Source organism: Epinephelus lanceolatus, chromosome 3 (genome assembly GCF_041903045.1).
Source record: "Epinephelus lanceolatus isolate andai-2023 chromosome 3, ASM4190304v1, whole genome shotgun sequence".
NCBI classification, from domain to species: Eukaryota; Metazoa; Chordata; class Actinopteri; order Perciformes; family Serranidae; genus Epinephelus; species Epinephelus lanceolatus.
The window spans coordinates 25,565,974-25,579,054 of NC_135736.1; the positions used below are offsets into that span (position 1 = coordinate 25,565,974).

The window sequence follows — 13,081 nt, forward strand, 5'->3', positions numbered from 1 at the left end:
GCCAATAATATCAATAATATTCAAGATATTCATAAAATTCAGGAAAAGGGAAATTCATATTCATAAAATAAATTCTATAGCTAAAGTTGAGAGAAGATAAAACCTTTTTTATCCCCAGGGAAATTGTTGTGCAGCAGTTTCAATACAAAGTAGGAAAGAGTGCAAATCTAAAATATAACATGAAATATCAATAAGGTGCAAATCCAAAGCATGCACAAAACCAAAATATACACTGGTTAATGGTAAGGTGCAGATCTAATGCCTGAAAATAAACATCTAAGGAATATTTGGAGCAGGACAGACAATGAAGGACAGTCTGTATAGAAGACAAAAGAGACCAATATAATAATAATAATAATAATAATAATACCAATAATACTAACAATGATAATAATAAAAATAATAAATAGAGAAAATATATGAATGTGAAAAAGCCATTCATTTGTTAAAATGCAGTGTTATTATTTAATGTTATTTCTTTGTGCTCATCATTAGGGAAACTTGTAACTAACTGGCTTTGCTCTGTTTGTCTTGATGACACAAAAAGACTGTGGTGAAAATAGGTACTATGAAATAAAATGGCCACTGGAGAAAAAAACAGATTTTTTTTTTTTTTTTAAAAAGGATATTTTGAAATGAAAACTGCTGAAGATAAATAGAAATAAAATAATAAAAATAAAATGTGTTGCAGTAAACTGTGTTTATGTGAAAGAAAGAGATAACTGTAGCCTACATAACTATGATCTGAATAATATTCTGTTTCACAATGTCATGGTTATATAGGCCTAACATTTTTTTAATATTGAACAGATTGGGCCTCCATAGAGCTATTGTCTATTTACCTTTGCTTTTATAAGAATTGGTTTTAAAGATGTTATCAAATCTTATATCCTACAAAAGGGGGCTGCAAAAACACAAGAAATACTCAGGAGCTACAGATAGGATTCTTTTTCCAAATGTGCATTTTTAGTCTGTCATGGTTCCTTTGTGTTCTTTGAAAAAGGTAATTGTTCTGTAAATTTGGCTGCAACCATCAATTAATTATCAGTCATCAATCAACAGAAAAAAAAAAGTTATTAACTATTTCTGTATTTCTCAAGACAAAAAAAGCCAAATAATAGTGAGTTTCAGCCTGGCAAATGTTAAGATTTGTTGATGATTTGTAACTAAAAAAGTAAAGATTTCACCTTAGGCTCAGGGTAATTGTTGGTATTTGTCACTATTTTCAGATGTCTCAATCACTGAACAGTCATTTATTTGAAAAATAATCAACAGATTCAATTGTACTGAAAATTACAACTGTATAGTAAACCACAATCGTAATTATTTTTGTAGTGATTGTCTCAAAGGTAAGGAAAAAAAAAGAAGTAAATTCATTTTATAAAAAAGGAGTCCAAATATCAATACTGCTAATGGAAATTAAATCCTACAACACAAAATAAAGCCCGACTTACATATGATAAAGTAATTCATTTGATTAATTGTATTTATTAATTTATTTCAGTTTGTTTGAAGATGTTACCCACTCATTTACTCCTGTGTTTTTTAACTAAGTTCTGGTCCTCACTTCCTGTCTGGTCCCTGCTGCTGCTGGCTGACTTGACGCCTCTGTGTGTGCTGGATGGGGCAGCAGCAGGGGTGTGTCCACAGTGCAGCAGAGAGGAGATGGAGGGAACCTACAGCATATACACTCGCGAAATCATCCACTTCCTCCATCAGCCCACACATAACAGTGTCTACAGAGAAGTAACACCAACACTCACAGTGAAGATTCAGATCTGTCATGTTAGAAATATCTGAGCCTGAAAAGCCATTGGTCCCATTCTGTGTAGAAATGTGTCCATATGTCAATATCTTATTAAAACAGTCATGATCTATCAGCATAACATTTCTTTTGGTATCATATTTTGTCCAGAAACTGCTCAACACAACCAAAGTCCAGTTCCAATTTGTTGATAAAGGCAGACAAATAAAGCATTTTCATGTTTCTTTTTGTAAAACCAAAACCTTTATTCACTTATTTGTACAGTCTTAAACAAAATAGGCTTAAACAACCTCAAAGTGCCCTATGAGCCGATCCCTTATCATCAAAAAATTTACATTGATTCGCATCAAACATGCAGACTCGAGTTTAGGCAGTCCCCACTGAACTGCAGCTAAAACACAATGTCACTCTGACTCAGTTAAACTCGAGAGGAAGCGCTAAAGTGCTCAGACATTCAGAGGTATACAGAAGAATTTCACAAGAGAGTCATATGGTACAAACTTCAGTGACCAAGCAAAGCAACAAATCAAAATGAGGATGTTGATGGTTTTTATTCAGCCAGCAGCTGTTGACAGAAGAAGACAAAAGTACTTCTTTTGCAGAAAGGCACAGAAGTCGGACTGAAGTCAACACGCAGTCCGGTTCAGAATCAAACCCACAGCAGCTCTGATTCATTCAAAGTACACTTTTAGTGTGTGTGTGTGAGGAAGAGTTCGTGTGTCTGCAGAGCTCCCTTCTCCTCCTGACAGACCAGGTGAGTGTATGAGCAGAGGCACAGAGTGGTTTACTGCTCCTTCTTGTCTCCCTGTTTCTGCATGTACTTGTTGTACTGGTTGTCCGTCTTCAGCAGCTTGTCCCACCAGGTGAAGGTGGAGGCGTAGTTCCCCACGAAGTTCATGTGGTGGAAGTCGTGGAAGCGGGTGCCAGCGTAGAACGGGATCAGGTGGAGCGGGTTCAGAGGGATATCGTAACCACTGAGAAGGTGCAAGACACGCACAAAAAAAGGGGATTAAAGGCTGTCATTCAGAGAAATCACCAAATCAAAATCCTTCCCACAAGGCAAATGGTTTTCAAATGAGGCAAAATGATGTTTTGATAATGGTTAGACTGAAGATAGGATGCATTTACAGTATTTTCGTACTATGACTTCGCCCTTTTATGTTAAATACTGTTTCACTGTTAGCTATAATACATTTTTGACGTGATAATGAAAGAAAATCTGGTTTTGTTTTATTTTAGAGTGCCTGATGGCAAAAAAGGCAAGAAAATGGTGCAAATCATGGCCAAGTCTGGAAAAATGTTGGAATAATTTATGTTTATTTATGAATTATTATTTCATATTTCTGTTTATTTTACCCCTGTCTCCCTTGTTATGTGTATTGTTCTAAATTTTATAACTTTTGTGAGTTATGTACAGTACAGGCCAAAAGTTTGGACACACCTTCTCATTCAATGCGTTTTCTTTATTTTCATGACTATTTACATTGTAGATTCTCACTGAAGGCATCAAAACTATGAATGAACACATGTGGAGTTATGTACTTAACAAAAAAAGGTGAAATAACTGAAAACATGTTTTATATTCTAGTTTCTTCAAAATAGCCACCCTTTGCTCTGATTACTGCTTTGCACACTCTTGGCATTCTCTCCATGAGCTTCAAGAGGTAGTCACCTGAAATGGTTTCCACTTCACAGGTGTGCCTTATCAGGGTTAATTAGTGGAATTTCTTGCTTTATCAATGGGGTTGGGACCATCAGTTGTGTTGTGCAGAAGTCAGGTTAATACACAGCCGACAGCCCTATTGGACAACTGTTAAAATTCATATTATGGCAAGAACCAATCAGCTAACTAAAGAAAAACGAGGGGCCATCATTACTTTAAGAAATGAAGGTCAGTCAGTCCGGAAAATTGCAAAAACTTGAAATGTGTCCCCAAGTGGAGTCGCAAAAACCATCAAGCGCTACAACGAAACTGGCACACATGAGGACCGACCCAGGAAAGGAAGACCAAGAGTCACCTCTGCTTCTGAGGATAAGTTCATCCGAGTCACCAGCCTCAGAAATCGCAAGTTAACAGCAGCTCAGATCAGAGACCAGATGAATGCCACACAGAGTTCTAGCAGCAGACCCATCTCTAGAACAACTGTTAAGAGGAGACTGCGCCAATCAGGCCTTCATGGTCAAATAGCTGCTAGGAAACCACTGCTAAGGAGAGGCAACAAGCAGAAGAGATTTGTTTGGGCCAAGAAACACAAGGAATGGACATTAGACCAGTGGAAATCTGTGCTTTGGTCTGATGAGTCCAAATTTGAGATCTTTGGTTCCAACCGCCGTGTCTTTGTGAGACGCAGAAAAGGTGAACGGATGGATTCCACATGCCTGGTTCCCACTGTGAAGCATGGAGGAGGAGGTGTGATGGTGTGGGGGTGTTTTGCTGGTGACACTGTTGGGGATTTATTCAAAATTGAAGGCACACTGAACCAGCATGGCTACCACAGCATCCTGCAGCGACATGCCATCCCATCCGGTTTGCGTTTAGTTGGACGATCATTTATTTTTCAACAGGACAATGACCCCAAACACACCTCCAGGCTGTGTAAGGGCTATTTGACCAAGAAGGAGAGTGATGGAGTGCTGCGGCAGATGACCTGGCCTCCACAGTCACCGGACCTGAACCCAATCGAGATGGTTTGGGGTGAGCTGGACCGCAGAGTGAAGGCAAAGGGGCCAACAAGTGCTAAACACCTCTGGGAACTCCTTCAAGACTGTTGGAAAACCATTTCAGGTGACTACCTCTTGAAGCTCATCGAGAGAATGCCAAGAGTGTGCAAAGCAGTAATCAGAGCAAAGGGTGGCTATTTTGAAGAAACTAGAATATAAAACATGTTTTCAGTTATTTCACCTTTTTTTGTTAAGTACATAACTCCACATGTGTTCATTCATAGTTTTGATGCCTTCAGTGAGAATCTACAATGTAAATAGTCATGAAAATAAAGAAAACGCATTGAATGAGAAGGTGTGTCCAAACTTTTGGCCTGTACTGTATATATGTAAAGAATTAATTTAAAATTGTAATATAGAAACAGTAGGTTATTTAACATAAAATAATAATGAATTGAGTAAAGTAAGAAAATCACAGAAAGATATGAAATATAAAGTATATTTTAAAAAAAGTATGTGTTTTAAAAGACTTAATTTTTTTAAAAAAAGCTAACTTGTCTGATGAAACAATGTAGGGCTACTAATTGTGCTACTGCTCATTCCAACAGAAAGTCTTTTTTTATGTATATGTGGAAAAGTCTTCAGTATAAATGTAGGTATGTATGTAATCCAAAAAATAATAGCAAATATAAATGTGTTATAATATAAAGTATCTCAAGAGACAGGAGCTCTGTGTGACCTGATGATGTGACAGTGACATCTGGTGTTCTCTGTGGCCCTCTAGTGGTCGACCTCACAGGTTACTGACATCATAAAAAAGGTTTCTCTTTCAACCATCATCTGTCTCACTGTTTGTTGTAATCAGTGCTGTAATTGCTGCTTTGCTTCTCCAGTGCTCAAAACAATTGTTTGCTCTCTTTAGAGTCACAGTAATAAACTGTATAATATACAGTACAGGCCAAAAGTTTGGACACACCTTCTCATTCAATGTGTTTTCTTTATTTTCATGACTATTTACATTGTAGATTCTCACTGAAGGCATCAAAACTATGAATGAACACATGTGGAGTTATGTACTTAACAAAAAAAGGTGAAATAACTGAAAACATGTTTTATATTCTAGTTTCTTCAAAATAGCCACCCTTTGCTCTGATTACTGCTTTGCACACTCTTGGCATTCTCTCCATGAGCTTCAAGAGGTAGTCACCTGAAATGGTTTTCCAACAGTCTTGAAGGAGTTCCCAGAGGTGTTTAGCACTTGTTGGCCCCTTTGCCTTCACTCTGCGGTCCAGCTCACCCCAAACCATCTCGATTGGGTTCAGGTCCAGTGACTGTGGAGGCCAGGTCATCTGCCGCAGCACTCCATCACTCTCCTTCTTGGTCAAATAGCCCTTACACAGCCTGGAGGTGTGTTTGGGGTCATTGTCCTGTTGAAAAATAAATGATCGTCCAACTAAACGCAAACCGGATGGGATGGCATGTCGCCGCAGGATGCTGTGGTAGCCATGCTGGTTCAGTGTGCCTTCAATTTTGAATAAATTCCCAACAGTGTCACCAGCAAAACACCCCCACACCATCACACCTCCTCCTCCATGCTTCACAGTGGGAACCAGGCATGTGGAATCCATCCGTTCACCTTTTCTGCGTCTCACAAAGACACGGCGGTTGGAACCAAAGATCTCAAATTTGGACTCATCAGACCAAAGCACAGATTTCCACTGGTCTAATGTCCATTCCTTGTGTTTCTTGGCCCAAACAAATCTCTTCTGCTTGTTGCCTCTCCTTAGCAGTGGTTTCCTAGCAGCTATTTGACCATGAAGGCCTGATTCGCGCAGTCTCCTCTTAACAGTTGTTGTAGAGATGGGTCTGCTGCTAGAACTCTGTGTGGCATTCATCTGGTCTCTGATCTGAGCTGCTGTTAACTTGCCATTTCTGAGGCTGGTGACTCGGATGAACTTATCCTCAGAAGCAGAGGTGACTCTTGGTCTTCCTTTCCTGGGTCGGTCCTCATGTGTGCCAGTTTCGTTGTAGCGCTTGATGGTTTTTGCGACTCCACTTGGGGACACATTTAAAGTTTTTGCAATTTTCCGGACTGACTGACCTTCATTTCTTAAAGTAATGATGGCCACTCGTTTTTCTTTAGTTAGCTGATTGGTTCTTGCCATAATATGAATTTTAACAGTTGTCCAATAGGGCTGTCGGCTGTGTATTAACCTGACTTCTGCACAACACAACTGATGGTCCCAACCCCATTGATAAAGCAAGAAATTCCACTAATTAACCCTGATAAGGCACACCTGTGAAGTGGAAACCATTTCAGGTGACTACCTCTTGAAGCTCATCGAGAGAATGTCAAGAGTGTGCAAAGCAGTAATCAGAGCAAAAGGTGGCTATTTTGAAGAAACTAGAATATAAAACATGTTTTCAGTTATTTCACCTTTTTTTGTTAAGTACATAACTCCACATGTGTTCATTCATAGTTTTGATGCCTTCAGTGAGAATCTACAATGTAAATAGTCATGAAAATAAAGAAAACGCATTGAATGAGAAGGTGTGTCCAAACTTTTGGCCTGTACTGTAGCTCCATTTCTACCTGCAGCAAGAGGAGGAAAGAGGCAGCAAAAAGCTAAATGACCCAGAGAAAATGTGTCCTACCTGTGGACATCGATGGTCTCCAGCAGGCGGAACGACACCCAGGCCCACAGGAAGAACACGTGGTTGCAGAAGATCATGATGCCGATGAAGAAACCAGCTCCCAGGATGATAGTTTCAGCAGGATGAGCGTATTCGGCCTGCATGCCGAACGGAGCCTGAGGGACGGCAGAGACACCGTGTTTGTGTTTGTGTGGTCACTTTTTCACGTGTGAGAGCTGCAGTATCGTTAATAAGTAACTCTACTGTAAAGAGATCAAACAGAGAGTGGTGTGTTTTTATCTTATCATGTGTGTGTGTTTTACTCACGGTGAACTCATGGTGGACTTTGTGGATGTACTTGTAGATCCTGCGGTGATGCAGCAGGCGATGGAGGAAGTAGTGCCAGGTGTCTTCGACAACAGCACAGCCGAAGCACTGAGCCAAGACGTATGGCCTGGAGGAAACAAAGACGATAGGTGGATCATCGTTAGAAAAACACACTGGAACAAATAATAATATTTTTTTTTTTAGACAAAATTCAATTGATATGTTATCGTTTTCATCCCACAGCGGACAAATTGTGACCAGATAAAAGGTGAGTTTGCAACATGTGACAGAAACATAAACGATCATTCATACACAACCTGTATGGGTAAGAAAAATAAAAAGCATATTGAATTTAATTGTTCACTTTTTTGTAAAGCATTTCACTGCTTTTGTGTATAAAAGCTGCTACATCAGTAAATGTATTAGAGTGGAGACCTCTTATAGTGATCATGTCTGTCCAGGTCAAACTGATCATTATAAGTGATTTATTGTTATAGCTATTTTTTTCTTTGTTTCTCATGCAGATTACCATCTTACTGATATATTTACTACATCAATATAAAGTCATGAATCGCAGCTTCACTATTCACTGAATATTATTGACTGTTTTCCCTCACCAGGGCCGGCTTTACATGACCAGGCATTATCAGTCCACTTAGTCTCGCTCACCAGACCTTTCTCAAGAAAAGAAAGGTCTGGCTGGGCCGACTCTCACTTTAAGATTGGAGAAAAAAACGCCCCAGATGCTTGTATTTCTTTCAACCAATCACAATCGTTCTAGGCGGTGCCACAGCAACGGTGCGCTTGCAAAAATATTGCCAGGGGGAAACATGTTTTGGTGTAACATGCCCACAAAAATATCGCCTACAGGACGCGAACCATGGCAGAAAAATGGCTATATCCCCACAAGATCAAACACCGCAAAAGTTAGTAAAGGACATGTTGAAAATGGCTGAAAACTGCTACACAACCGGAGGTAGTAGGGCGGGACTTCAGCGGGTGGCTCGTTCCGCCCAATGAGAGGCTGATCTCTGCAGCGAACTTCCGCCCACTCAGACTACAATCCACTTAACAAGGGCAGCTTTAACCACAGGTGTTTCACTGTATGCATTCGTTTTCTGTCTCTAAAACTAGAGGCCATGACTGTTTTTTGTTGCTTGAGTAGACTACATAAAGTAGCCTGAAGAGTGCCAGGTTTCACTGCTGCGTCTCGTTGGTTCGTTTGTGGCAGTTTGTCATAAACTTTGAGGACACTACATTTTTTAAATGAGAGAAAATGACTTTCTTTTTCCCATCATGATTTCAGTGTCGTGCAGGTAGCCAGCTGGAAGCAGATGGGTTACCGTGAGGGAAGTATCATGGAAGTTAAGTTAAAAAAAAAAGAAAATAGAATCACTGTATTTTTAAGATTTTTTTTCCATATGTTGTCATTTATTTAAACAGCATTTGTACAGGAATGACTCTGTTCCAGGCCTTTTGATCTGTATTAGTGTTTGTCCACTGTGCCCATAAAGGGGTTTCAATAATATCATTAGTGTTATCTTTTTAAAATATGTTCTTGAAATTGATGATTAAAAGTAAACTGTAATTAAAAACTAACAAAACTATTTGTTCAACTGTTTCTTTTACACGTATGATGAGTTTTGTCTGATGTGGTCAATAAAATAGGTTTCATAGCTTCAAATCTGTATTTGATCATTTTATGTGTTATTTTATCTGCATTTCTCATATTGTGATACATATTGCAATAATATTCTTAATATTGTAATATTAAGCCATATTTCCAGTCCCTGTGCATTAATTTAAACAAAATGGTTTGACTGTGTTGTGTAAGCGGAACTGAGATTAGTTTTCTTTTTTGTTTGCTTTACTGCCTATGAAGACATAAGGGATGAACCTTTCAGTAAAATTACCCCCATCATGTTGATTTGTTTTAATTGGACAGCCATAAAAAATCTGAGTTATGTTTTAGAGGAGGAACTTTTTTGAAGCAAGAATTTGTTTGCCGGGCCTGGGACAGCACTTTGGACTGATCACTGCAATGATATTGTGATGGTGTCTCGTGAACCCACGAGGGTCAAGCACATGTTTGTGTGCATGACACCAAAAAGAAATCAGTCAATCAATCAATCAATGAGCATCTGTCTGGATGATGTGCAACAAATAGGCACCTTTATATTTACTGTAAACAATTCTAATGACCTTAAAAGATTTAACATGTAAAGCAGATTCACAACCATATATTTTCTATCCTTCAGCAGACTGATGAAGGCATCATGGCGAATGTGAAAGCTGTGTCATTCATTTTAAGGCTGTGCAGAGCATCACTTTAATTCTACAGCTGTCAAATTTCTATCACCATCATAGTTCACACAGGCATAGGTTAGATTTAAATGCCATGCTAAAGAAACAAAACTATTACTGAGTCTTTGTTGTATCCACGTCCTGTTTTTCAAAGCGGCAAATGCAAGTGTGTTGCAGTTATATAACTACTCTACTCTATAGTATCTGGGGTGATTTGAATATGATGTGTTCAGGTAACACACCTGAACGCATCATATTCATTCTTATTCTTATTGTACTTCCACTGACCAGCGTGGCATGGAGTCCCAGTCGTAGGGGATGTTAAAGAACTCGGTGAAGTAGTAGGTCCCACAGATCAACGGCAGCTGGATACAGAAGTGGTTAAACAGCAGCATCTTGAAACATCTCCACTGTTTCTCCCAGGTCTCTGGCTTGTCCTGTACACACACACACACACACACACACACACAAACAGAAGGTCTTTTAGGAGAACTGTCATCTTAGATTTTGAAAATAAAATTATAACAACCTAAAGCCCCACAAACCTGTTGGATCTTGTATTTCTGCATGAAGGGCATGAACTGGAAGAGAAAACCAGGCAGGCAGAACAGGAAGTAGATGAACTCATGGACGATGAGCGACCCCCAGGTGGCAATCTGGAATTTGGTGTAGTTGTCCAGCATGTAGCCCCAGGCGTGTTTCAGGGAGGGCTGGAAGGGGTTCTCTGGCAGCACCCCATCAACGTACTCCACTGCCAGGTAGGCAGAGCTCAAAATGTCTGCCGTGCCGTTCACCTCCATGATGGACAGGTCTGCAGGTCCAGAGAGAAGACTGGAAACAGGAACACAGAGTTACATGTACAACTCTCAGACAGGACGTATCATCACAGCTATCATTACGTCACTCATGTTGGAACACTGCGAGTTTGTCTCACAAACAAACACGTTAATGAAATAGTTTATTCTAATAAATATAGCAGAAAAACTGCAAAAGAAAAACAATAAGTCGTCAAAGTCTGTAGAGGAACGTAAATGTTATAAAACAATAAACCTTTACGCTCATTAAAATCCAAAAACAATTTACAATGTGTACTAATTATAAATCCACCAAATGATCAGAAGCTTTAGTTTGCAGCACATATTCAGTCCTTGACAGAGTTATTGTCATTGTCACCACATCTAAATGTAATGCCTACTCATTATATAGATATCAGTACATTTGAAACAATTTTCATGATATACAAATACAATGAAAACATAACCAAACATGACTGAACTTGCAGAAATCCATCAATCTAAGTTTTAAATGACAGTTTCAAATCATAACTACACTACAATTTTAGATGTTTTGAACAAAAAAAAACATGAATGATCAGTAAATTACATTTAGTAGACTAAATACTATCTAAAACAACTATTTACAATCATGCAGAATTGCTACAATATAATGTAAGAGGTAGTCAGTTCTTTATTTAAGTAAAAGTAGTTATGAATTCAGCAAAATGGCCTCTTTGACAGTTTAAATTACACTAATGGATTATTATCTGTGCATTGACATGAGCAGCATTTAAATGTTACAGCTAGTCAATGAGGAGCTGTTAACTATAAATATTAATATAATGTTGGATTGTTTAGTCAAAAGCCATATTTTATACATGTATTATAGGTAATGGATATAAAACATGAATCTGCAAAGTAACTACAGCTGTCAGATAAAAGGTGTAAAGGAGTAGAAGTAAATAAAATGAAATAAAAAGTAGCATGACGTGGAAATACTCAGTGACAGTACAGGTAACATAAAATAATACTTGAGTACAGTACTCGAGTAAATGTAACGCTTCACCACTGAAATACATACAACAGCTACTAAACTCACGAAACTTTAATAGGCCTCTTTTTAGATCACATTCACAATGTACACTTAAATTATCGGTGAGTAATTATAGCCTCAAATAAATAAATAAAATCCAGCATTTGAGCCGCATACCAAATCTCAAATTATTACCACATCGCAGTGTTAATATTTATTAGGTGCAGTGGTAAAAGAAGTAGACTATTCACATCTTTTACTTTAGTAAAGAAGCAATAGGCTACTACAGTGTAAGAAAAATACTTATCTACAAGTAAAAGTCTTGCATTAAAAGTCTTAAATTAAAGTACACAAGTTTTAGCTCCAACATACAGCATACTTCAAGTACCAAAAGCAAAAGTACTTATAATGCAGAATGACCCATTTAACAATAACAGTATTACTTATTTATTTATTATTTATTTATTACTGTATTTTGATTAGTATAAAATACAAATATTAAAGTAAAGTACAACTAACTCAAACTGTACTTAAGTGGAGTACTTGAGTAACTATTCCACCACTTTACATGTATCCATGTTTGTTTGTTTGTTTGTATTTTAAATATTGCTTTAAAGCAATATACTTGTGGCACACTATGATATAACATTGTTACCTAAAACCTGATGCATAAGGCAATGATACATGACATTTAAATCAATTAACTCTATGCAAAATGGTGCAGAATCCCCCTGCTAACAGACTGTTAATGCAGCAACTTAAACCCCTCAATGTAACAAGCAGACAAACGCTCACAGCTGCAAAATATTTCCTAACATCCACCCAGCATCACTAACACTTACACACTGACACTATAATGATTATTAATGAACACTTGGTGTGTTTCAGACAACAAAACACGCCGACATATTGTTGTCCAGATGTCACACCTCCCAGCAGCTGACTCTGTTCTTCACTCACATACACACACAACAGATTAACGTTAATAATCTCTGATATAATAAACTCAGCTAAATAACTCCTGTGCTGACACAAAGACCGTAAACTCACCTTTCCGCGGCGCGTCCCGTCTACCTGAGCGAGAGGCGGCCGGCCGGGTGAAGTACAGTCATATAGGACAATCTGATTGGCTGACAGGAGAGGAGACTGACGTCGGGGGGCCGAGCGGCCGCGCTGATTGGTTAGAGGGATGGAGTGATGATAGTGAGACTGCATGTTTCTACAGCAACGGCCAATCAGAGGCGAGCTTGCCTTTCATAACCTCCGCAGCGTTGAACGGACTGTATGAGGGAAGAGATGGGGTGGTCCGGAGAACTTTGAGTCGTACGTGTGTTTTCTTCCGTATTAAATGTTCTTTACAACAGTTTGTGACTCCAGAGTCAACAATGGAAATGTTGAGGAGGTTTAGAGACAAATAAATTGTGGTATAAAGTTCAATAATTATCATTTCATTCAGTTAAAGCACCACCAAGCGGATGTTTTTTTGTTTGTTTAACCCCCTTTAAGAAAAACTATAAGTACATTTCCTGCTCATAAAGGTTGCTGTTTTGCCTGAAATGTATCTACATTTATTTATATGAT

At 38.5% G+C, this 13,081-nt stretch overlaps 1 protein-coding gene across 1 annotated transcript; it reads right to left on the reverse strand.

Annotated features, from left to right (window-relative positions):
* Positions 1-2,297: 2,297 nt before the first annotated feature.
* Positions 2,298-12,617, reverse strand: msmo1 (methylsterol monooxygenase 1). Its single transcript, XM_033623147.2, has 6 exons — positions 12,551-12,617; positions 10,237-10,522; positions 9,980-10,128; positions 7,388-7,514; positions 7,082-7,236; positions 2,298-2,739 (listed from the first exon to the last, which is right to left on the reverse strand). The coding sequence occupies exons 2-6, from the start codon at positions 10,489-10,491 to the stop codon at positions 2,550-2,552; spliced, it is 876 nt and encodes a 291-aa protein (XP_033479038.1). The 5' UTR covers positions 10,492-10,522; positions 12,551-12,617; the 3' UTR covers positions 2,298-2,549.
* Positions 12,618-13,081: the final 464 nt, after the last annotated feature.